The sequence below is a fragment of the Melanotaenia boesemani genome, chromosome 5 (assembly GCF_017639745.1).
Source record: "Melanotaenia boesemani isolate fMelBoe1 chromosome 5, fMelBoe1.pri, whole genome shotgun sequence".
In the NCBI taxonomy this organism is placed as follows: domain Eukaryota; kingdom Metazoa; phylum Chordata; class Actinopteri; order Atheriniformes; family Melanotaeniidae; genus Melanotaenia; species Melanotaenia boesemani.
The window spans coordinates 31,019,599-31,044,362 of NC_055686.1; the positions used below are offsets into that span (position 1 = coordinate 31,019,599).

General features: G+C 39.6%; 1 protein-coding gene and 1 pseudogene across 1 annotated transcript; one reads left to right on the top strand and one right to left on the bottom strand.

Annotated features, from left to right (window-relative positions):
- Positions 1 to 218: 218 nt before the first annotated feature.
- On the top strand, positions 219 to 10,349 carry LOC121639305. The gene is made up of 7 exons (XM_041984468.1): positions 219 to 859; positions 8,711 to 8,766; positions 8,895 to 9,236; positions 9,357 to 9,395; positions 9,476 to 9,586; positions 9,691 to 9,725; positions 10,046 to 10,349. The coding sequence occupies exons 1-7, from the start codon at positions 219 to 221 to the stop codon at positions 10,166 to 10,168; spliced, it is 1,347 nt and encodes a 448-aa protein (XP_041840402.1). The 3' UTR covers positions 10,169 to 10,349.
- An 861-nt stretch (positions 10,350 to 11,210) lies between these two features.
- LOC121639306 lies at positions 11,211 to 17,781 on the bottom strand (annotated as a pseudogene).
- Positions 17,782 to 24,764: the final 6,983 nt, after the last annotated feature.

Sequence of the window (24,764 nt, forward strand, 5' to 3'; positions counted from 1 at the left end):
AGCGTGAGTATTACCAGATACCGACACGGGAAGAGATCATAAGTGAAATGAAAGGCGCTAACTACTTCACAAAACTTGATGCTTCACAAGGATTCTGGCAGCTAAAACTGGATGAGAGTAGCACTAAGTACTGCACCTTTAATACACCTTTTGGACGGTACTGCTTTCTGAGACTGCCTTTTGGAATAAAATCTGCACCAGAAATATTCCACAGAGCAATGGAACAGATTCTGGAAGGCTTGGAGGGTGTCAGAGTTTACATAGATGATATTGTGATCTGGGGCTCATCTCTCCAGGAGCATGACCAGAGACTGACTAAAGTGATGGAGCGTGTACAGGAATACGGACTGAAACTTAACAGAGCTAAGTGTGAGTTTGCAGTGCGAGAGATTCTTTTCCTGGGAGACAAACTTACAGCTCATGGAGTTCAACCAGACCAAGACAAAATAAAGGCGATAGTGAACATGCCAAGACCAACTGACAAAACAGGCGTGTTGCGTATCCTGGGAATGGTCAACTTTGTGGGCAAGTTTATTCCCAACTTAACAGCTAAGACGGCATGTATCCGGGAGCTTTTACGTGCTGACTGTGATTTTGACTGGGCTATGAGACATGAACAAGAGTGGCAAGGACTGAAGCAAGCTTTGACTACAGCGCCGGCTTTGGCATATTACGACCACAGCAAAAAGATTAAGATCTCGACTGACTCATCCAAAGACGGTTTAGGAGCGGTGCTTCTGCAGGCTGAAGCACAGCACTGGCAACCGGTAGCGTACGCGTCTAGGGCCATGACGGAGACTGAGTGTAAATACGCACAAATAGAAAAAGAGTGCTTGGGAGTGGCTTTTGGATTAGAAAGGTTTCACAGTTATGTTTATGGGTTACCTTGTTTCCTTGTGGAAACTGACCATCGACCATTAGTTTTGATTATTAAAAAGAACTTGAATGACATGACACCGAGGATTCAACGCTTGATGATGAAAATGCAAAGATATGACTTTAAAATGATATACACACCGGGCAAGCACCTGCTACTGGCGGATGCCCTTTCTAGAGCGCCTGCTGAAGGCTGTTCGGGTATGGCAGAGGAGGACGTTGAAAGTCACATAAATATGGTGTTTAGTACTCTACCGTTGTCTGAGATGAAGTCAAGACAAAAATTGCTGAGGCAACGTCACAGGACACAGAACTGCAACGTGTGGTTCGGAACATGGATGAAGGATGGCCAGCAGGGTCATGCCCGCGATACTATCATGTGAGGGGCGAGCTCAGTGTTGTGGGTGGACTGTTATTGAAAAACAGTCAAATAGTTATTCCAGAAGCTCTGAGGCCGGATATACTGAGTAGGGTACATGAAGGACATCTCGGGATGGAGAAGTGTAAAAGGAGAGCGAGGGAGTCAGTGTACTGGCCGGGAATAAACAAAGACATTGAGACACTGGTGAGTGGATGTGAGACTTGTCAGAAACATCGGTGTAAACAGAGCAAGGAACCGATGTTGATATCGGAAATGCCTGTTTCCCCTTGGTATAAAGTAGGGATGGATTTATTTCACTTCAAAGGCAAAAACTATCTGGTAATGGTGGACTATTTTTCAAATTTTCCTGAAATGGCATTACTCACTAATACGTCATCAACATGTGTGATTACCCATGCTAAATCCATATTTGCTAGACATGGTATCCCACACATTGTCGTGAGTGATAATGGACCATGTTTCAGTAGTAGTGAATGGGAAAATTTTGCAGACAGGTACGAGTTTCGTCATGTTACGTCTAGTCCACATTATGCTCAGTCGAATGGACAAGCGGAAAAGGGTGTCCACATCCTTAAGCAACTGCTGAGGAAAGCGGCCGACAGCAACTCTGATCCATACCTGGCACTATTGAGTTACCGGGCTACACCTCTTCAGTGCGGATTGTCACCAGCTGAACTTTTGATGGGTAGGAAGTTACGCACAACGCTTCCTAGCTACTCCAGCGCCACATCCGGGGAGGGACGAGTAAATCTGAAGAACAGACTGAGGGAACAGAAACGGAGTCAAAAGAGATTCTATGATGTTTCAGCCAGACCACTTCCTCCTCTGGCTAGTAATGACTGCGTGAGTATTGAGGGTGCAGATGGGTGGGACACGAAAGGAACTGTGTTGCAGGAAGTTGCTCCCAGATCATTCACAGTGCAAACTGAGGATGGACAGCTTCTTAGACGTAATCGCCGCAGTCTTCTCAAGACGCCACCAGCATCAAGTGAGTTCAAAGATGCTCACCAGGAAATACCTGAGGTCACCCCACCTATGGGTTGCAGTGACAGCATGCCACCAGACATACCGGAGTTGAGAAAATCACAAAGGGTAATAAAAAAGCTGGACAGGTTGAATTTGTAAGGTGTTTGTAAACAACAAAAAAAAAAAAAAAAAAAAAAAAAGACTGGAACTGTTTTAATTTAAATTTCTGTAACTGTTGTTTTGTACAGAATGTAGGTCACTGATGATGATGGTAGTTACCAAAAAAAGGAAAAAGAGGAGGATGTTGTGATTGGTGCTAACGCAAGGGGTCGCTCCAGTTACGGGCACTGAAAATGTATAGAAGAAGAGTGCCTCAGGTGTGGGGCAGCTGATTATATGTGAAAGTGTGTGTATGGTGCAATGGCGGTTAGCCTGTGGTAATAAAGAGATCAGAATAACTACAGCCGACCTCGACCATCTATTAGAACACAAACACGACAGTATGGTAGAGTGGCAAGACGAAAGCCACTCCTTAGTAAAAGGCACATGGCAGCCCGTCTTGAGTTTGCCAAAAGGCACCTGAATGACTCTCAGACCATGAGAAACAAAATTCTCTGGTCTGATGAGACAAAGCTTGAACTCTTTGTCGTGAATCCCAGGCGCCATGTTTGGAGGAAACCAGGCACCGCTCATCACCAGGCCAATACCATCCCTACAGTGAAGCATGGTGGTGGCAGCATCATGCTATGGGGATGTTTTTCAGCAGCAGGAACTGGCAGACTAGTCAGGATAGAAGAAAAGATGACTGCAGAAATATACAGAGACATCCTGGATAAAAACCTGCTCCAGAGCGCTCGAGTTCTCAGACTGGGGCAACGGTTTATTTTTCAGCAGAACAACAACCCAAAGCACACAGCCAAGATCTCAAAGGAGTGGCTTCAGAACCACTCTGTGAATGTCCTGGAGTGGCCCAGCCAGAGTCCAGACTTGAATCCGATTGAACATCTCTGGAGAGATCTGAAAATGGCTGTGCATAGACATCTCCCATCCAACCTGAAAGAACTTGAGAAGTATCGCAAAGAAGAATGGGCGAAACTGCCTAAAGATAGGCGTGCTAAGCTTGTAGCATCATATCCAAAAAGACTTGAGGCTGTAATTGCTGTCAAAGGTGGATCAACAAAGTATTAAGCAAAGGCTGTGAATACTTATGTAAATGTGATTTCTTCGTTTTCCATTTTTAATAAATTAAAAAAATCTCAAAAAAAACTTTTTTCACTTTGTCATAATGAGGTATTGTGTGTAGAATTTTGAGGTAAGAGCTTAATTTAATATAATTTGGAATGAAGCTGTAACATAATAAAATGTGGAAAAAGTGAAGCGCTGTGAATACTTTCCAGATGCACTGTAAACTGTGTCCCGTGACCGCTGGGGGCTCTGGCTGGGGCTCTGCTCTACCACTGTTGGGGTGGGTCTGGGGTCATCTTCATGGTGGGGTGGCTTGGGTTTGTGCTCCGGGATCGCTGCTGATCACCCGGGTCTCTGGGCCGCCCTAGTCTGCCTCTAGCCTCCATGGAGACGTGGTCATATTTGCAGGATCACACTCATCTCTGATCACTCCTCATTCCTCATCCTCTGCATGCTGACACAGTCGTCCTGTGGGTTTATCCACTAGCTAGCTTTATTTAGGGTGTTTTTTATTAATTTATTAATGTTCTTAATGTGTGTGTTTCTTGTACTTTGTTGTTGTGATACATCTTGTTACTGTTTTACTTTTTCAACCTGCTGATGACTGTCAGCTTACTTTACCTGTAAAAGCTGTAGGAAATTCTCTGTTGTGTTTCTGTACAGGTGTAGCAGCTGGTTGTTTGGTGTTGGGTTGGATTTAAGGTCATTGCCTCTATCTACTCTATCTTTGTCTTCTCTTCCTTTTTCCCCACTTTCCTTTATACTTCTCTTCATTACTGTAATTTTTTTCTGTCTCGTCCAGTCAGGTTCAACAAGATTACATAAATAATACCAAATAAATAAGATAAAAAAATAATTTAAACAAAGAATAAAATCAGATTATCAAGAGGAGCCTTAAACCTACAAAGCTCCTCTTAGCAAAGCAAATCTGTTCAGCACAACACAGCAGCCAGACCATCATTCTGCTGCTACCGTGCTGGAAAGTTAAAAAAAAGAGGTGTGATGGAGGAGGAGTCAGAGCTGATGCTTGTCAGACATTCTCATGAAGAGAATCCAGAGGTCTGCTGTGGGAGGAGCGACACACACACCAGTGTGTGACAGGAAGAGACAGCTCAGTGTGGTCTCAGTACATCTGAAGTAAACTTCACGGACCTCTAAAGTCAAAGATCTTTAGGAAAAGTATAAAAACATGACCAGGTTCAAATTAAAGCTGCAGGATTTACATATTTATGATTTATAATAAGTAATAAAGCAGCAGGAACTCCTGAGATGCAACATGATGCCTTAAAGTTTAGAGATAAAAAGCTAAAATAAAGAGGTTGAGTCTCACATGTTCAATTCCTCACTAACATAAATATCTAATCAGCCAATCACATGACAGCATTTAGTTATGATGACAAGATGAAGAAGACTTGCTGAAGTTCAAACTGAGGATCAGAATTTTAACACACAACCATCTCTAGGGTTTACAGAGAATGGTCTGAAGAAGAGAAAATATCCAGTGAGCAGCAGTTGTCTGGACCAGAATGTCTCCACAGTCAGATTTGATAAAGTGGCTGGTGAGTTTATATTAAGATAGATTTGGGATGCTGACTGTGATGCTCACCAATACTTACAGTATAATGACCTGCAGGTGGGAGGAGGTGTAGATCTACATCTCTGCACAGGAAGAGACAACACAGTGTGGTCTGATCACATCTGAAACCAGCAGGACTTCACTGGTAGTTGCCATGGGGATAAGTATGTTTAGTTTAATGCACTGGGATGTTTCCTAAAACTGGTCCATAGACGTCAAGACTTGCTCCAGAAAGGATGAACAATAAATTTAATCAACGGAGGTCCAGCTGGGCAACAACATCATGCTGCTGTGCTCCAACATTCATTGTGGGCGGTGGAGGTGTGAAATATACATCTCTGCACAGGAAGAGAGCTGGTGTGCTGCTCAGACCACAGCACAGCATCTAAAATTAGCAGGACTTCTCTGTTAGTGAGAAAAAGCAAACAAACAAACAAAAACAAGTGATGGAGGCTGAACCACACAGAGACACTGGGTTTAGACCCGGGGGGAGTGATGACGAGCGGGGAGGAAGAGTTTACTGCTTAAATGGAGGGGAAGTGATTTTAAAAGACAGTTTATTAAAATGAAGGAGGAACAGATCTTTTAGAGGGAAGTTGATAATAAAATAATACAAAGTTAATAATGAAGTGATCATTTTGCGTGCATGTGTTTCAGGCTGCAGTCTGAAAAGTGCAACAAATTCCTTGGAGGTCTCTTAACAAATAAAGACAATATAGCATAAAGGAGATGGACTGGGACATAACTTAAGCTGCTGCTTAGAGCAGCTGAACAGAATCATAATATAGTTGGAAGTTGAGGAATCATTTTAAAGTGTGGTTATCTGCTGAACTTAAAGGCCACACGTCAACATTATTTATCAAGTTGGAACATTTTCTAAGTTTATCTGCAAGCCCACTTTGATCAGTTTGTTCCACTCATGTTTAGAAGGAGCGTTGTCACTGAGCAAGCCATCAGATCTGATCGTCCAGCTGATGGCCCAGCTCATCGCCCAGTTCAAACCTTCATCTGGAACTCTCTGAAATACAACCATTGAAATAGTGTTATTGTTATGATGGAGGATAGTACAAGACTTTATTTTTTCTAAAATAAAAGTTATACAGTAGTAGGTGGTTAGTACTAACAGTTTTTGCTAATTTCCATCAGATCTCAGGGAAGTAGCTGGGATGTAGCCTGATGTTTGATGACTGGTGTGGAAGCTTGGTGTGGTAATTTCATGGACTAGCATGCAGAGGCAAGTCCATGTATGTCCAATGGAGTGTGGACATATGGTTCTTCATACAATAAGGGAATAAATGGAGTGAGAACTCTGCCCAACTGGCTAGCTGCTCAGTCACCTGATGTCTGTTGTGTTTTTTGTCGTAACATCAATGTGGTGTGAGCTTTGTTTCCGTTTGTAGTTAGTAAAAAAATGTCTTTTCAATATTCGACTGAATTTATTAGCTTTTTCACCCAATTTCCCTCTATGTGATGTGTGGATGAAAACTACAGAAGCGTAGTTTTCTTTCCAGAACATGGCTACAGACACATGTTGCTAGGTGACATGATGCCCCTCCTTCTGTAACTTTCCACTGTGGTATCAGAGAAAACAAAAAAGAAAAAAACTTCAGAGAGAAGCCTTTACTTCTGCAATAAAACCACATGCAACAGAAGCTGTTTCCACCAAACACATCTATATTTACACTTTTGTTCTGTATTAGCTAAAGAGACTCATGCATTCATTTACTGGTACAGTCACATGATCAGTGCTAACAGTGGTTTATGTCTACTGTTTAGTTTATATGATTTTATTTTCTGTTACTCAGTGAGCAAATGTTGTATTCTTTACAAATGTTTGAGAAATATATCGTACTGATCTGTTTCTGGTTTAAGAATGAACGTAGATAAACAACATTCCTTCATAAAGTGATAAATATTAGGTCATGTCTACAAGAAACATAAGTTTCCTTGAATCTGTATTTAATATTTAAATGAATTATAAATGTGTTATTAATTAATAGAAAAATTCTGGACAACGTATTTAGGTAAATACCAACATGACATAAAAGATCAAATGTTCTTAGAAGTCTTGTTGACTTTAGATACAAAGCTATATTTTACACAGTTTTTTAGAGAATCAGCCCACTGAGCATGCTCAGAATGAAGTTTTCTTGTACTTTGATGTTTGGTTAATGTAGATTTTGCACCTGCAGGCCGTTTATGATCATGTACATGTTTGTGGGAAAATAACTGGGAAATAAAAAGATTTTTTTATATACAAAATCTGACATACTGTAGTCAAGACTTTCATTAGCATCCCAGCTGAAACTGGAGTGTCTGTCCACAGGACCACTTTAAGGACACTTAAAGATTAAACCTGCATCATGAGGGAGGCAAGGGACGTTGAGTCCATAGGGGCCATATTCAGAGCATCCTATGTTGAGGCAGCTACCTTGAGCTGTAAGGTAAGGCAGCTGGTGCCTATTGTCGTGGTAACCTCCAAACAAGATGGTAGAACACTGGTGGTGAGGGATACTGTCAAGCTGAAAAAGGAGTCTTATCATGCCTTTGTAGCCTGTGGGTCTCTTGAGGTAGCTGAGAGGTGCCAGTAGTGGAATTTAGCTTTAGTGGTTGATGAGACAAAAATTCGGGGAGTGAAGGTTGGGCTTCATCAGGGCTGCTGTTTGTCAGAGATTCTGTCCATAACTTTTATGGACAGAATTTCTCTGTGCAACATTGTAGGGGTCCAGTCTGGTGGACTCAGGATTGTATATCCACTTTATGCAGATGATATAGTCCTGTTTGCCTCATTGGGGCATGATCTTCAACTATCACTGGAGTAGTTCTCAGCCAAGTGTCAAGCAGAAAAACTGACAGAGTCACATAATCATTGATAACAGTGGTCTACATCCACAGTTTTAGTTCTTCTGATACTCAGGGAACAAAAATCATATTTTGTACAGATGTTTGAAAAATGTGTTGTAAAGATCTATTCCTGATTTGAGAGTAAAGAAAGATGAATAACATCACTGCATCAGGTGATAGTTATTATGGATGGATAGATCCTGGATTAAATGGGCGAAGCAAGTACACATCTGGGAATTTGCAGCATACTTTTCTGGATGAGTTCTTTAATATGGAACAGTACTGGGGCCTCAAGTATGCATATTGAGAAAAGGTCCATGAGGGAACTGTATAAGAACAACTGAAAGGTCCAATTTAAACCTGGAAAACAGGTTAACTGGTTTACTGACCAGGGAAGGTGCTGGAAACTAACATTTCCCACTGTGGTACACCAACAGGACCAATTACACCTGCGGGAGATGATTTAAATGAGACAGGGGATAAAGTCCCTGAAGGTCGATGGACAAAATTTATTGAAAATTTTCTCTGGTTTTGGTCTAAATTCACACTTAATATTAAAATATACAATTTTACACCTTTATATTAATTGTGTTGACTAAATGAGACTAAATCTGAACATTGATTCAAAGTTGTAGAAGCAAAACTTTTGCAAGACGTTCATTTTGAGTGTCTTAGTAATATACTTTGATATTTTATTAACTGACAAGCTGTGAAATAAGATCAAGTATAATTTAAGAGCAACATTCAGCACTGGAACATGTTTTCTTGAAAGCACTAATGAGGTCAGTTCAAGCAACAGAGTCTCCGCCTCTTAACGCCTCTAAACACTGAAAGCATCCTGACTGGGTTACAGTTCATTAGCGGACATCACTTTGCTGCAGTCAACACACCATGAAGACCTTCACCTTGATAACAGCTTCACTTCTGTGCAGCTTTAGTAAGTTCTAGCTCTGAATTATTCTCAACCACATTTATGTTCAATCCAGAACTATGTCAACTTTAAAAGTTCATTCAAAGCTTCTTTTGTCTGATTGAAAATAAATAATGAGTTTGCTGTTGTTTCAGGTTGGGTCTCTGTCTCAGTTTCTGGGTCTCAGATCGTGGAGGTCCGTCCTGGTGAAGATGTCTCACTGTCGTGCTCCAACATGTCCAAACAAAATTCTGTATTTTTCTGGTACAGACTGGTCAACACAACCAAGTTCACCTGTATCTTTCTCATGTACGGTGTTCACAGCAAACCTGAATACTGCAACGGATTTAAAGATGGATCATTTGAAATGAGTTTCAACATCTCTACTGTGTTTCTCACAATCAAAAAGGTGGAAATATCTGATTCTGGACAATATTTCTGTGGATTTTATGGATCTGGACTCGTTAATCTCAGTGTGGTACAATTACATGTGAAAGGTAAGATTACAGTAATTGATCTCATTGTCTTTGTTCTTGTTTTTTCCATTAACAATAGAAATGCACTGACTTTTATCATTTCCTTGGTACTCAGACTGTTTCTGTCCTTTTTATTGAAAGGCTCACATGAACCAGATGACATCACCAGTGATTGTCAAAGTGAGATTTCTTTCATTATAACCACTAGTTATCCACATCTCAGTCCACCATTAACTCTGGATTAATGCATGTCATTATAGAAAAGCTTGATGTAGACACAAAGCTGCTGGGAGGGATTCTGGCTGGTCTGACTGTTTTCTTCATGACCATCATCGTTGGTCTGGTTCTTCAAAACAAGAAACTTCAGAAAGGTATTTTTTTTCAAGAACCTGAGCTTACGTTAAATTAGATTGTATATGCAACAACTTTTTACTAATAAATCCTCAACATATCTCACTTCTAATGTTTTGATTAGATGCAGAAGAAAAACCAAATCCAGACAGAAAAAAGGTAAATTCTCTTTTTTATGCAATAACTGTGGCATGAATCATAATCCCATCTTCTGTGCCAGTAGTAGTTATTAAGTTGTAAATGTGATAAAAGTTGTTTTCATCCTGTGTGGAAAGAATCTGAACTGTCCACTAACAGATGGGGAGGTTGATCGGTCGTAGTTCGTATGAAACAACCAGCTCATCACAGACCTTCACTCAACTTTTCTGAAGTTTTACTCATTTCTGCCTCCCATACATTATGAGGAATTCATGACCAGGGATGTAGTCAGATCACACTCTATTCTGCTCCCAGTTCCTGATTCTATACTTTATTTCCAGACTCTCAACCCTGCAGACCTGGACCCTGCAGACCTGATGTTCCTCTCAGAAACTATACGAAGGAGGAGGCCTGCAGAAGAGAGAGCAGTGGAGACTCATGTCATTTATACTGCCAGCACATAGACTTGGTTTCTGGGCTGCAGAGGTGTAGATATACATCTCTGCACAGGAAGACACAGCACAGTGTGGTCTGATCACATCTGAAGCCAGCAGGACTTCACGGGTAGTGAGAAAAGTCTGAAAAGAATCAGTAAAATCAGACCTGCTCACCTTTGACAGAATAATTTCAGCCTCTGTATTGTTGCAGAATTGTTTTTATTATAGATGTAAAATAAATAACAAAATAATCCAGAACATGTGATGACAAACATCATGAGTCCTTGTTGTGGAGATCAAGAATAAAACTGCTGTAAAAACTCTGTGTTTCTGTTGATGTTTTATATGAACAATAATGAACCACAAAGTCTCCTGGAAAACATAAAGAAAGCTCTGAATTATCCAGCAATTCATTTGTAAAATAAACAGAACAAAACAAGTGATAGAGGCTGAACCACACAGAGATAGTGATGACTGTTGTGTTTTTTGTCAGGAACTTCAGTGGTTTAACCTGTGTTCTGTTTATCGTTAGCATGAAATGTTTGTTGTCATTAAACAGTTTTTTTTTTTTTTTTTTTTGTCTATTTGACTGAATTTGAAATGTCTTAAGCAGCTAATACTAAAGTAGCTAATGCTAATGTAGCTACGTCAAAGTCAGCTTTATTGTTATTTTCTTTACAAGACATACAAACGAATCAAAATTATGTTTCCCGCTGTCCCACGGTGAAGGCAGGACATTTCAATAGTGAAGTAAACATTAAAAACAAAACAAAACAAAACAAACAAAAAAAATGCACAGGCACATCAAATATCTGACATAACACAATAGTGATAAAGTGCAAAGATATAAGGCATGAACTGATCATAAGGCTAACTGTAAAAATAACAGCTAAGTCTAAAGTAGCAAATGGTAATACAGCTAAGACTTTTTTTTTTTTTGTAATGATACATTTTCTGATGCAAAGCCAGGGCACATCATCAGTGATGTATCCTGAGGTCACTGGGTGTTTCGGGTCTCTCGGACATCAGACACCCTCACTCAGATGACCCTGCTAAGGTTGATCAGGCCTCAGCATCTGCCCTTGCAGGTCACCCACGGATCACCTTTCTTTATCCAGAGCCACCTGGAGGCTTTTTCTGCTGCCTCTGTGCTGTTAGAGATGGCTCTCCTCTTCCTTTAACCTGTGTTTCCGAGTGCAGTATTGGTCCTGCAGAGGGACTGTCCTGCAAAGCTTCTGCATCCAACCTCCACAGGTAAGCACCTAGCCTTCCAGCCTCGTCTGTGGTAGTCGCAGAATAGCCCCTGGTACTTGTTCCTCTTTCGCTCAAGGGCCTCCTCTATTCTCTCTTCCCATGGCACGGTGAGCTCCAGCATGACAACATTCCTTGTTGCCTCTGACACCAAAATGATGTCAGGGCTGAGAGTAATCTTAGCAACATGCTGGGGGAACTTGAGATGCTTGCGTAGGTCCACTGTCAGCTGCCAGTCATGTGCAGTGTTGAGAAGTCCTGATGTTTCTCTAGATATTGCTGTTGGCTTCTCTCCAGCTCTGATAAAGCTGGTGGTGTGCTTCCTAGGTTTTGAGCTTCAGCAGGTGGCAATAGCACCACAGAGACTGTCTGCAATGGCCTTTAGGACTTGGTCATAACGCCAGCGGTATCTGCCTTCGCCCAGAGGTTTTGAGCAGCAGCTCAATGTACTGTTGGGGTTTGGCAGACACACCATCATGCCCCCTTTGCCAGAGGGCATGATGGTGTGTCTGCCAAACCCCAACAGTGCAGATTAGATGGACTGGGAAGAACATCATAGACAGCCTGGACAAGGAACTTGATGCTGTGTGGCTCTGCCCACGAACGGTCAGTCCAAGTGATTTTTCTCTCCACAACCTGTTCCCATCTAGTCCAGGCACCTTGCTGTCTCATCCCCACTGCTCTGCAGGACCGCTGTTCCTCTACAGCTGCTCTCACCTTCATCCTGGACCAGTTGCCTTCGCTCTTTTTCCCCTACCCTATCGTAGCGGGGGACTGGAATGGCTCCTAGCCTGGTTCTGCCTCTGGCCACTGTCCCCACCAAGACTTCATGCCGTAAATGGGATTCCGCCCACTCCTTCAACCTCTGCTCTCCACCTCCTGCCAGTCTTAACTGCAACCCCTGCCCCTGAGACCTTTGGGTCTTTTGATTCCCAAAACTGCAACACCTCTCTCATGCGCAAGACTTTGAACTCTTTCTCAATGGATTTAAGGGGGGGTGACAGCTTGCAGGTGTTTCTATAGAGGGTGAAGTAAAGTAAAGAAGCTAACGCTAATCTAGCTAAAATTAGTCTCAGAGGAGGAGTTAATGACCTTAATGGAGTAAACCAGTCATTAAACCCATAAAAGGGAAACTGGAGTAACCTCTTGGACCCTAGCCTGGGAAAAGCTCACCAGCAAGTGTGTTGGCCTTTATGACTTTAGCTTCTCCTCCATGTGGGCCCAGAACCTGAGTGGAGGAAATTTGTGTTTCTTCTTCACTATTCCAAGGACAATTGGGAAGAAGAAAAATGAAAAGCTTTCATGTAACTCATATATTACACACCTTTTTCACAAATGGGAATATTTTGAAAAATATTAAAAAATTATACTGAGGGCCCAGTTCTGAGACCTCGAGGCCTCAGAGGTTTCTCTCCTCTTTCTTTTTTCTACTTTCCTTTATACTTCTCTTCATTACCGGCAATATATTTTTCTGTCCCGTCCAGTCAGGTTCAACGAGATAATAAATAAACAAGATAATAATAAACAATACCAACTAAATTAGATAAAACAATAATTTAAACAAAGAATAAAAAATCAGATTATCAAGAGGAGACTTATACCGACAAAGGTCCTCTTAGCAAAGCAAATTTGTTCGGCACAACACAGCAGCCAGACCATCATTCTGCTGCTACCGTGCTGGAAAGTAAAAAAAAAAAAAAAGAGATGTGAAAGAGGAGGAGTCAGAGCTGATGCTTGTCAGACTTTGTCATGAAGAGAGTCCAGAGGTCTGCTGTGGGAGGAGCGACACACACACCAGTGCGTGACAGGAAGAGACAGCTCAGTGTGGTCTCAGTACATCTGAGGTAAACTTCACGGACCTCTAAAGTCAAAGATCTTTAGGAAAAGTATGAAAACATGACCAGGTTCAAATTAAAGCTGCAGGATTTACATATTTATGATTTATAATAAGTAATAAAGCAGCAGGAAAGCCTGAGATGCAACATGATGCCTTAAAGTTGAGACATAAAAAGCTAAAAAAAAGAGGTTGACACTCTCCTGTTCAATTCCTCATTAACATAAATATCTAATCAGCCAATCACATGACAGCACTTAGTCATGTAGACATGATGAAGAAGACTTGCTGAAGTTCAAACTGAGGATCAGAATGAGGAAGAAAGAGGATTAAAGTGACTTTAAACATGGCATGGTTGATGGTCTGAGTATTTACTGGGATTTTGACACACAGCCATCTCTAGGGTTTACAGAGAATGGTCTGAAGAAGAGAAAATATCCAGTGAGCAGCAGTTGTCTGGACCAGAATGTCTCCACATTCAGATTCGATAAAGTGGCTGGTGAGTTTATATTAGGATAGATTTGGGATGCTGACTGATACTCACCTATACTCACAGTATAATGACCTGCAGGAGAGGGGAGGTGTTAATCTACACCTCTGCACAGGAAGAGACAACACAGTGTGGTCTGATCACATCTGAAACCAGCAGGACTTACTGGTAGTTGCCATGGAGATCAGTATGTTTAGTTTAATGCACTGGGACGTTTCCTAAAACTGGTCCATAGACGTCAAGACTTGCTCCAGAAAGATGAATAATAAATTTAATCAACGGAGGTCCAGCTGGGCAACAACACCATGCTGCTGTGCTCCAACATACTTTGTGGGCGGTGGAGGTGTGAAATATACATCTCTGCACAGGAAGAGAGCTGGTGTGCTGCTCAGACCACAGCACAGCATCTAAAATTAGCAGGACTTCTCTGTTACTGAGAAAAAGCCAAAAAAAAACAAACAAACAAAAAAAAAAAAAACAGACTAAAGAGACTAATGCATTAATTTACTGGTACAGTCACATGATCAGTGCTAACAGTGGTTTATGTCTACTGTTCAGTCTATATGATTTTATTTTCTGTTACTCAGTGAGCAAATGTTGTATTCTTTACAAATGTTTGAGAAATATATCGTACTGATCTGTTTCTGGTTTGAGAATGAACATAGATAAACAACATTCCTTCACATGGTATTAGGTCATGTCTATAAGAAACACACATAAGTTTCCTTGAATCAGTATTTAACGGATATTTAAATTAATTATAAATCTATTATTAATTAATAGAAAAATTCTGGACAACGTCTTTAGGTAAATACCAACATGACATAAAAAACCAAAATGATTTTACAAGTCTAGTTGACTTTAGATACAAAGCTATATTTCACACAGTTTATTAGAGAATAAGTATGCTCACTGGGCTTGTAATTTGATGTTTGGTTAATTTAGATTTTACCACCTACAGGCCCTTTATGATCATGTACATGTTTGTGGGAAAAAATATTGAAATAAAAAGTTTTTTTTTAAAATATAAAATCTGACATATTGTAGCCAAGACTATCATTAGCAAAAAAACCTGCAAAAGAGCCTGCTGGGAACTAACATTTTCCATTACAGTAAACAAGCAGAACCAGTTATTGGATGGAGTTGGAGCAGAGTTAAATGCGACCAGGTCTTAAAGGAGGCAAGAGACATTGAGTCCATAGGGGCCATATTCAGAGCCTCCATTGTTGAGGTAACTGACTTGGCGACTGGCTGTAAGGTAAGGCAGTTGGTGCCTGTTGTCGTGGTAACCTCAAAACCAGATGGTAGGACACTGGTGGTGAGGGATACTGTCAAGCTGAAAAAGGAGTCTTATCGTGCCTTTGTAGCCTGTGGGTCTCTTGAGGTAGCTGAGAGATACTGGTAGGCCCGATGTAAGGTGGCTTTAGTGTCTGATGAGGCAAAAATTCGCGGAGTGAAGGTTGTGCTTCATCAGGGCTGCTCTTTGTCAGAGATTCTGTCCATAACTTTTATGGACAGAATGTCTCTGTGCAGCATTGTAGGGGTCCAGTCTGGTGGACTCAGGATTGGATCTCTGCCTTATGCAGATGAAATAGTCCTGTTTGCCTCATTGGGGCATGATCTTCAACTATCATTGGAGTAGTTCTCAGCCAAGTGTCAAGCAGAAAGACTGACAGAATCATATAATTATTGATAACAGTGGTCTACATCCACAGTTTTAGTTCTTCTGATACTCAGGGAACAAAAATCATATTTTGTACAGATGTTTGAAAAATGTGTTGTAAAGATCTGTTCCTGATTTGAGAGTAAAGAAAGATGAATAACATCACTGCATCAGGTGATAGTTATTATGGATGGATAGATCCTGGATTAAATGGGCGAAGCAAGTACACATCTGGGAATTTGCAGCATACTTTTCTGGATGAGTTCTTTAATATGGAACAGTACTGGGGCCTCAAGTATGCATATTGAGAAAAGGTCCATGAGGGAACTGTATAAGAACAACTGAAAGGTCCAATTTAAACCTGGAAAACAGGTTAACTGGTTTACTGACCAGGGAAGGTGCTGGAAACTAACATTTCCCACTGTGGTACACCAACAGGACCAATGACATCTGCAGGAGCTGATTTAAATGAGACATGGGATAAAGTCCCTGAAGGTCGATGGACAAAATTTATCAAAAACTTTCTCTGGTTTTGGTCTAAATTCACACTTAATATTAAAATATACAATTTTACACCTTTATAATAGTTGTGTTGACTAAATGAGACTAACTCTGAACATTGATTCAAAGTTGTAGAAGCAAAAACTTTGAGAGACGTTTTTCATTTTGAGCGTCTTAGTAATATACTTTGATATTTTATTGAATAACAAGCTGTAAAATAAGATCAAGTATAATTTTAGAGCAACATTCAGCGTTGGAACATGTTTCCCTGAAAGCACTAATGAGGTCAGTTCAAGCAACAGAATCTCCGCCTCTTAACGCCTCTAAACACTGAAAGCATCCTGACTGGGTTACAGTTCAGTAGCGGATATAACTTTGCTGCAGTCAACACACCATGAAGACCTTCACCTTGATAACAGCTTCCCTTCTCTGCAGCTTTAGTAAGTTCTAGCTCTGAATTATTCTCAACCACTTTTATGTTCAATCCAAAACTATGTCAGCTTTTAAAAGTTCATTTCAAGCTTCTTTTGTCTGATTGAAAATAAATAATGAGTTTGCTGTTGTTTCAGGTTGGGTCTCTGTCTCAGTTTCTGGGTCTCAGATTGTGGAGGTCCGTCCTGATGAAGATGTCTCACTGTCGTGCTCCAACATGTCCAAACAAAATTCTGTATTTTTCTGGTACAGACTGGTCAACACAACCAAGTTCACCTGTATCTTTCTCATGTACGGTGTTCACAGCAAACCTGAATACTGCGACGGATTTAAAAATGGATCATTTGAAATGAGTTTCAACATCTCTACTGTGTTTCTCACAATCAAAAAGGTGGAAATATCTGATTCTGGACATTATTTCTGTGGATTTTATGGATCTGGACTCGTTAATCTCAGTGTGGTACAATTACATGTGAAAGGTAAGATTACAGTAAATGATCTCATTGTCTTTGTTCTTGTTTTTTCCATTAACAATAGAAATGCACTGACTTTTATCATTTCCTTGGTACTCAGACTGTTTCTCTCCTTTTTATTGAAAGGCTCGCATGAACCAGATAACATCACCACAGATTGTCAAAGTGAGATTTCTTTCATTATAACCACTAGTTATCCACATCTCAGTCCACCATTAACTCTGGATTAATGCATGTTGTTATAGAAAAGCTTGATGTAGACCCGAAGCTGCTGGGTGGGATTCTGGCTGGTCTGACTGTTTTCTTCATAACCATCATCGTTGGTTTGGTTCTTCAAATCAAGAAACTTCAGAAAGGTATTTCTTAAAGACGCTGAATCCATTTTATCCTACTTTGTTCTGCTAATCGATTTTCCAAGAGAATTTTGTTCTGGTTCAGTCTTTCCAGTTGTTTCCTAACCTGACTAAAGGAGACAGACAGGCCAGAGGTGGAGGCAGAGGAGGTCTCAGGATGTTCTGATGTGGAGGGAGATGAGGATGTGTTAAGGTCTATGACTGAGCTGCAGGGTGATGGAGTGGAGGTGTGACAGGAAAGCTGTGGGCTCGTGGACAGTGTGTGGTCTATTGACTGGAGGTGGGGGGTAACGTTTCTGAACTGAACCTACTGGGGAACATTTTAAGCTAATTTGCTCTTTCCAGACTTCCATCAGTTGGATCCTGTTGTTGTGTGTGCACATTTTTAATTTTTAAGTTTTGTGCCTTCTTTAATAATTCTGTTTATTCCTGAAGGCTTTCTTGTTCAAGTGTTATTAAGTTTCCCTGGTGGTCTACAGCTTGTTATTGGAGAAGGTTCTCACTGTTTTGTTGGGACGATGCTGTCCATATAGAAGTTTATAAAACCTGTCACACACTCAGTCATGGCACTGATGTCATCTTCATGTAGCTCACAGAGGCAGAGATGCCGCTTGCCTGTTGCCAAGCCATAATCGGAGAACATGATTATGGTTTTCTCTTTTAGAGCGACATGTCCAGGATGACACCACTGAGGTTAAAAAGCACTGACTTTTATCTTCCTTCAGCCGCCTGCTGTCATAATTGTTTCATTCTGCCTTTAAAGTCTTAGGGGCTGAGTTATGACGAGGGCAAAACTGCTGCGCTATTTAACATTTGCTGCGCAGTTTTGCTCTGGTTATGTTTCTACGATTAGCGCCTGATCTATTAAGACTGCTCCTGTTATCATTTGCGGAGCAAACAGCAGTATTTAAATGAGGATTTAGCGGCGCTGTTGCTTCGTCATGGAGGGATCCGGAGAGCCAGGTGGACGAAAACATAAAATGAAGTTCGAGCCAACTGAAGTCGAAATATTAGTGGAGGAGGCAAACAAAAATCTAGCTGAGCTAGAGGGGAAGAATTTAAATATCACCAGAAGGGCTGCAATATAGTTTCATATTCAAGTTCAATTTATTTATAAGGCACACTAACAACAACCTTTAGGAACCAAGGTATTGTACATATAAAAACATGCAAGGAACAAATAAGAAATAATAAAGGTTTAAAAGCTATAAAGAAATAATAATAATAATAATAATAATAATAATAATAATAATAATAATAAAAGACAGGCATGATAAAGTCTTTAAACTTATCCAGCAATTCTAATATTGCAACGCTGGATCGTCTCCACAATCCTCTTCTCTGGCATTCTAAATATATTAATATAATAGAAAAAAATGCATTATCTTAGTCGCCTTTCATGGTGTCTGTGCCTCCTCCTTAAAATTATTACTGCAGCCATTGCGCGTATACTGTTGTGCCAATTAGCACCTGCTTTTCAGAAACGCTATTTTTAGAGCAAACATAAACACCGCAAACTATTTGCGGGCTACATGAATCCCACTGCTGCGCAAACCAGATTTATTTGCATAGTCTCCTCCCACTAATGTGCACTTTCTGGCCGGAACGCCCATAATGCATATGCAGTAGCTTCAGAAACGCAAAGTGGAGAGCGGCGCAGTTTTGCCAGGATAACTGACGCAGTTCCATGTTTGCGGCTTTGATAGATAAGCTTGGGCCGATTTTAGCGGAGCAAAGCCGTCTGCACCTGTTTTAGTACACGCAAAGCCTTAATAGATCAGGGCCCAAGTGTATATGGGTCTTTCAGTAGCCTCAATATGTACCAGTGCTGCTTGTGTTTTTAGTGCTTTTTTTTTAATCATTTTTATTTTTTATCTTTGTAAGTGAGCTGCAGACTACGTTTAATTTTACTTGAGATTAATAAAGTACTAAAGTATTAACATCCGTATAAAACAAGCTGGCTTACAGAAAACACACACAAGCAAATTATTTTACTGTGTAAAAATCAGATATGACAGAAAAGGTTGGTGTGCATAAACAACAGATCTTTTTTTATTATTACATATTAATCACAAAGTTTTTTTCATTTCATTCATAGTCTACATAGAGAAATGTAGTAGGATTAAAATATCTGATTTTTTTATACATTTTAAAACAACATCAAAAAGATTCTATAAAATGTCTTTCAGTTAAAGCAACACCTATCCATTTTGATTTAATCTTATCAAGTCCACTTTTTCTAGTTTAGGTCTGACTCTAAATCTGCTTTATTGTTGCATCTGTTTCATTTTCAGCTGTAGACAAACTCATTTGCATCTGAAACTTCAAAGTCATGAATGGCTGCTGAAACTCTTGTTCAGGTTCGGTCTATCTGGTGGCAGCATAAACAACATTTGGCTCCAGCTCTCTTCTCCGTCTTCCTTGTCGATCAAAGGTGACTGTGGCATAGTTCAGTTCATCAGAGTCAGGGTTCTGTAAGGCAAGAAAAGTTTATTTATACAGCACATTTCATACATACAGTAAGGCTGTACAAGAGCAGAAGAAACAGGAGAAGAAATACAGTAAGTTGCATATAATACACACAGATGTCAACAGAAAACACATCATCACCATCATCATCGTCTGTGTATTTATTCAAGAAAACAGAAACAAGAAGAAAAACAACTAGTTTAATTACTATATATATATACAGTGTTTGTGGGAAACAGCCTCCTAAGAGAGATTACTGGCTTATTAAATATAAGCAGAAAACAGCTAATTGCATATAACTGCATGTTTCAGTTTTGTAAACAGCAATGAAACAGTACAACAGTTTCCTGTAGCTTCAAAGTCAAAGTATAGATTAATAATAAATCATTTAACAGGAAAGATTGAATCTTTTCTTACTTTATTCTCTTGTAGATTTTTTTCTTCCTCAGCAACATAGAAACATGCAAAGAGAAACAACGAAAATGTTAAAATTGTAATGTTTAAAAAAACAATGTCTAATAAAGTTTTAGAATTCTTTGGCAGCAATTTTGTAGAAGGTGAGATCACATTGTGTAAATTTCATTTACAGTTTATAAAAACCTTCAAGACAAGGTACCATCAAGCTAAATTTTAAAAAGATGTTTTCATGCTGGTTTCATGCCGTTCAGACATTTTTTCCGCATACATTGAACTCTTTCATTATCTGTTCTGATGAGTTTCCATGGCAACTGAAGATTTATTCACCACCGGGATTAACTGATTAATCTCTACAAACTAAAATTAATAAGCAAAATAACACAACACACAAGCTGAATGAAAACGGATGCGGGGCAGGAGTAAGGCAGAGAGAAGAATCAGAGGAAACTAAAACAATTTTTATGGTTTATTTAGGAAATATGAGATTGCTTTCTAACAAAATGAACAGGCTTGAAGTGCAAACAAAGACACGGAAGGAATACAGAGAATGCAGTATTATGTGTTTCACTGAGACATTGCAGAAGGAATATCTCCTAGACTCTAAAGTGTCTAGACACTAAGGCCCTGATCTATTAACGCTTTGCGTGTACTAAAACAGGTGCAGACGGCTTTGCTCCGCTAAAATCGGCCCAAGCTTATCTATCAAAGCCGCAAACATGGAACTGCGTCAGTTATCCTGGCAAAACTGCGCCGCTCTCCACTTTGCGTTTCTGAAGCTACTGCATATGCATTATGGGCGTTCCGGCCAGAAAGTGCACATTAGTGGGAGGAGACTATGCAAATAAATCTGGTTTGCGCAGCAGTGGGATTCATGTAGCCCGCAAATAGTTTGCGGTGTTTATGTTTGCTCTAAAAATAGCGTTTCTGAAAAGCAGGTGCTAATTGGCACAACAGTATACGCGCAATGGCTGCAGTAATAATTTTAAGGAGGAGGCACAGACACCATGAAAGGCGACTAAGATAATGCATTTTTTTCTATTATATTAATATATTTAGAATGCCAGAGAAGAGGATTGTGGAGACGATCCAGCGTTGCAATATTAGAATTGCTGGATAAGTTTAAAGACTTTATCATGCCTGTCTTTTATTATTATTATTATTATTATTATTATTATTATTATTATTATTTCTTTATAGCTTTTAAACCTTTATTATTTCTTATTTGTTCCTTGCATGTTTTTATATGTACAATACCTTGGTTCCTAAAGGTTGTTGTTAGTGTGCCTTATAAATAAATTGAACTTGAATATGAAACTATATTGCAGCATTTCTGGTGACATTTAGATTTTTTTCCTCGACTTCCGCAATATTTTTATTTGTCTCCTTTATTTGTCTCAACTTCTATCGGATAAAAGTTAATTTTGCGTTTGCGGTTTCCTTGCTCTCCAGAACCTTACATGACAGAGCAAACAGCGCCGCTAAATCCTCATTTAAATACTGCTGTTTGCTCCGCAAATGATAACAGGAGCAGTCTTAATAGATCAGGCGCTAATCGTAGAAACATAACCAGAGCAAAACTGCGCAGCAAATGTTAAATAGCGCAGCAGTTTTGCCCTCGTCATAACTCAGCCCCTTGGAGTCTGTTCCTCAAGGTCCTCTGCTCCAGGACCACTGTTGCCAACTCCTCAGTAAGAAAAGTAGCTATTGGCTGTCCTGAAAGTCGCTAGAAGTCGCTAAATGACGTCATCGCCTAATTTGCATAATTGGCAGTTTGCATGTAATGTAATGGCCATTGTGGGAGAAAGAAATAACATCATGGAGAGACAAAAGGAGAGTCAAAAACACCCTAAATATGTTTAGAACTACAAATAGTTTTTTCTGTTGATTCTTGGTTTGTTTTTTTGTTTTGTTTTGTATTTTTGTCATTGAAATAGGCCATTACTTTTAAAAAATAAGCTTTAATAACCTTTGTCGAGAGCCACATTACATAAATCAATTTTGTCCTTTATTGTTAATTGTTAGAATATCAAATTTAACCGAAGGACTGTTAAGTTGCGTGGAATTGCTGTAACCCCCCTCCTTTATCCGGGCTTGGGACCGGGCAGAGTTACTTTTTTTTTTTTTTCTTTAGTTTTCTTACTTTTAGTTTAGTTTCTAACCTTATGCTGCACTTAGAAGCCTACAACTGATGTATCTATCAATTGGCTCCTTGAGCACATCAATATTTGCCATTGGATTCAGCACCCTGCTACTCCCTGACTTTATCAGGCTAACCAAGCTGTCAAGCAGTTTAGGAGGATCTACCTGCTCACCCTCAAAAGCCTTGATGGCCAGCTGTACCTCACCAAGCACTGACCTCAAAAAAGTCAGATACAAGATGTTTTGAGGATCACTGTACATGGAGTATAAAACTTCAGCCATGTAACAGTGTTCACTGGACTTATTCACTGCAATTATTTATTTTAGTATGACAGCGAAAAAAACATTTACATTTACATCCCGCTCTGTAAGCCAGGGCGGGATCAGCGGCGCCTTTGTATGGAGTTATTTTTGTGTTTTTATTAAATGCAAAAAAAATAGTGATCTGAGAGTGGAAAAATTATTCGAAAGGAAAAAAATATATTTGATATAAATATTTTTCACACTGATAGCAAAAAATAATAATATTTGAGACTAAAAAAAAGTTTTGAGATAAAGTATCTTGTTACAGCACATTTAAAAAATAATTTGACATTTAAAAAAATAATGTCCTAGAAAAAAAACTCTCTCAAAAGCCTTTCTTTACTCTCAAATATATATTTTTTTGCTATCAGAGTGAAAACTTTTACTCTCCCATTTTTTTTTCTCTCTCAAAGCTTTTTTCTTCTCTCTCTCAAAACTGAAGTTTTTTACGCCTTTTGTGTGTGCTGTGTCATAATCTTACCCAAATATTGGAGTCTCCGCAGCCAAAAACAACAAATCAATGCATATTCACTATGTCTGCATCTCCCAGTGAATCAATGGTGGATCACAGCGCAGGGATAGCAGGAGTTAGTCGTGAATATTATTTGAGAAAGGTGTAATCAGTGTGGAGAAATGATGCCACCCAGCTGTCAGTTCGGTTGAGAATGACCAATAGTAACATGGACCCGCCCATGACACAATTTTCACTTCGATAGCAAAAACTTGAAACGATAGCAAAAACTTCGGTTTTGAGAGAGAGAAGAAAAAAGCTTTGAGAGAGAAAAAAAATGGGAGAGTAAAAGTTTTCACTCTGATAGCAAAAAAATATATATTTGAGAGTAAAGAAAGGCTTTTGAGAGAGTTTTTTTTCTAGGACATTATTTTTTTAAATGTCAAATTATTTTTTAAATGTGCTGTAACAAGATACTTAATCTCAAAACTTTTTTTTAGTCTCAAATATTATTATTTTTTGCTATCAGTGTGAAAAATATTTATATCAAATATATTTTTTTCCTTTCAAATAATTTTTCCACTCTCAGATCACTATTTTTTTTGCATTTAATAAAAACACAAAAATAACTCCATACTTTACGCATGCACAATTCATTTTCAGTGTGTAAGCGGAGCGGTGTGGGTCTCCTCTCTGCTGCTCTGACAGCAGCCTCTGCCAGAGCTACTGTGAGACTGACCGCCTGTGTGAGTGCTTTGGGACGGGGAAGGGCTCCTGCAGCACTCGCTGCTCGTTCACGACAGTAACTGCAGAACAACATGTGCTTTCAAAGAGTCTCCAAAACACCAGAAAGTCTCCAATAACTACAGTAAAAGTCGCTAGATTTGTCGCTAGTCGCTTTTGACAAAAAAAGTTGCTAAGAGGGTTTGGAAAGTCGCCAGATTTAGCGAGAAAGTCGCCAAGTTGGCAACACTGTCCAGGACTGTCCCCAGAGTCCAGAACCAGCTGCAGTAAAACAGTAAAAAAAAGTCCAGTTCCATCTACTTGGTTTTGGAGATGTTCAGCTGGAGCTTGTTTTGGTGACACTGTGCTACACAATCTCTCAACAGGCTCCAGTTTTCCTCCTCTACCCCCTCCTGATGCTTTAGTATCATCAGAGAATTTCTGCATGTTTTTGAGTTGTTCTGGAAGTCAGTGGTGCAAAGGGCAAAAAGGATGGTTGAGAGCACAGTCCCCTGTGGAGCCCCATACAGCTTCCCCACCTCACAAAAACAGTAGTCTATAATCCTGGCCACAAGGAGAGGATGGACATCCATGGCGACCAGCTTCTCCTGGAGAAGGTCGGTCTGGATGGTATAAAAGTATAAAAATCACCAAAGAGACCCCTAACAACACAGGTTGTAAACAGAAATTTACAATTCATTACACATTAAATTGTAACTTTTAGTGTTCACTGTTAAACAAAAAAAATCGTATAATTTACGGTGAAAAACTGGCAGCTGTGGTTGCCAGTTTTCCACCGTAAAAATTACATTGTCAACGTAGAGGATGTTAAGGTATGCTATTTTGACAACCGTAAATTTTGCAGTACACAACTGTTATTTTTATGGTAGTTTTCTATAATATTAACAGTTAAACTGTGTTGAAAAATTGTTAAAAATCTGTATAATTGACAGTAAAAAACTTGCAGTACACAACTGTTATTTATATTTGGTAGTTTAATTCAATATTTCAACTCCTAGTACTTTTACATACTGTCAGCTAGAAACACCATTCAAACTTTAAACAACTCATAACGGATTGGGCTATTACCGAATGACTGCTTTTGCCAATATGTTTTATGGTTT

Bases quoted from the DNA above. Each gene is read 5' to 3' on its own strand.
- LOC121639305 (XM_041984468.1), top strand. From the start codon at position 219: ATGGAACAGATTCTGGAAGGCTTGGAGGGTGTCAGAGTTTACATAGAT. The intron at 9,237-9,356 runs GTAAGATTACAG...TTTTATTGAAAG, and splicing joins GGTACAATTACATGTGAAAG to GCTCACATGAACCAGATGAC. The intron at 9,587-9,690 runs GTATTTTTTTTC...TGTTTTGATTAG, and splicing joins AAACAAGAAACTTCAGAAAG to ATGCAGAAGAAAAACCAAAT.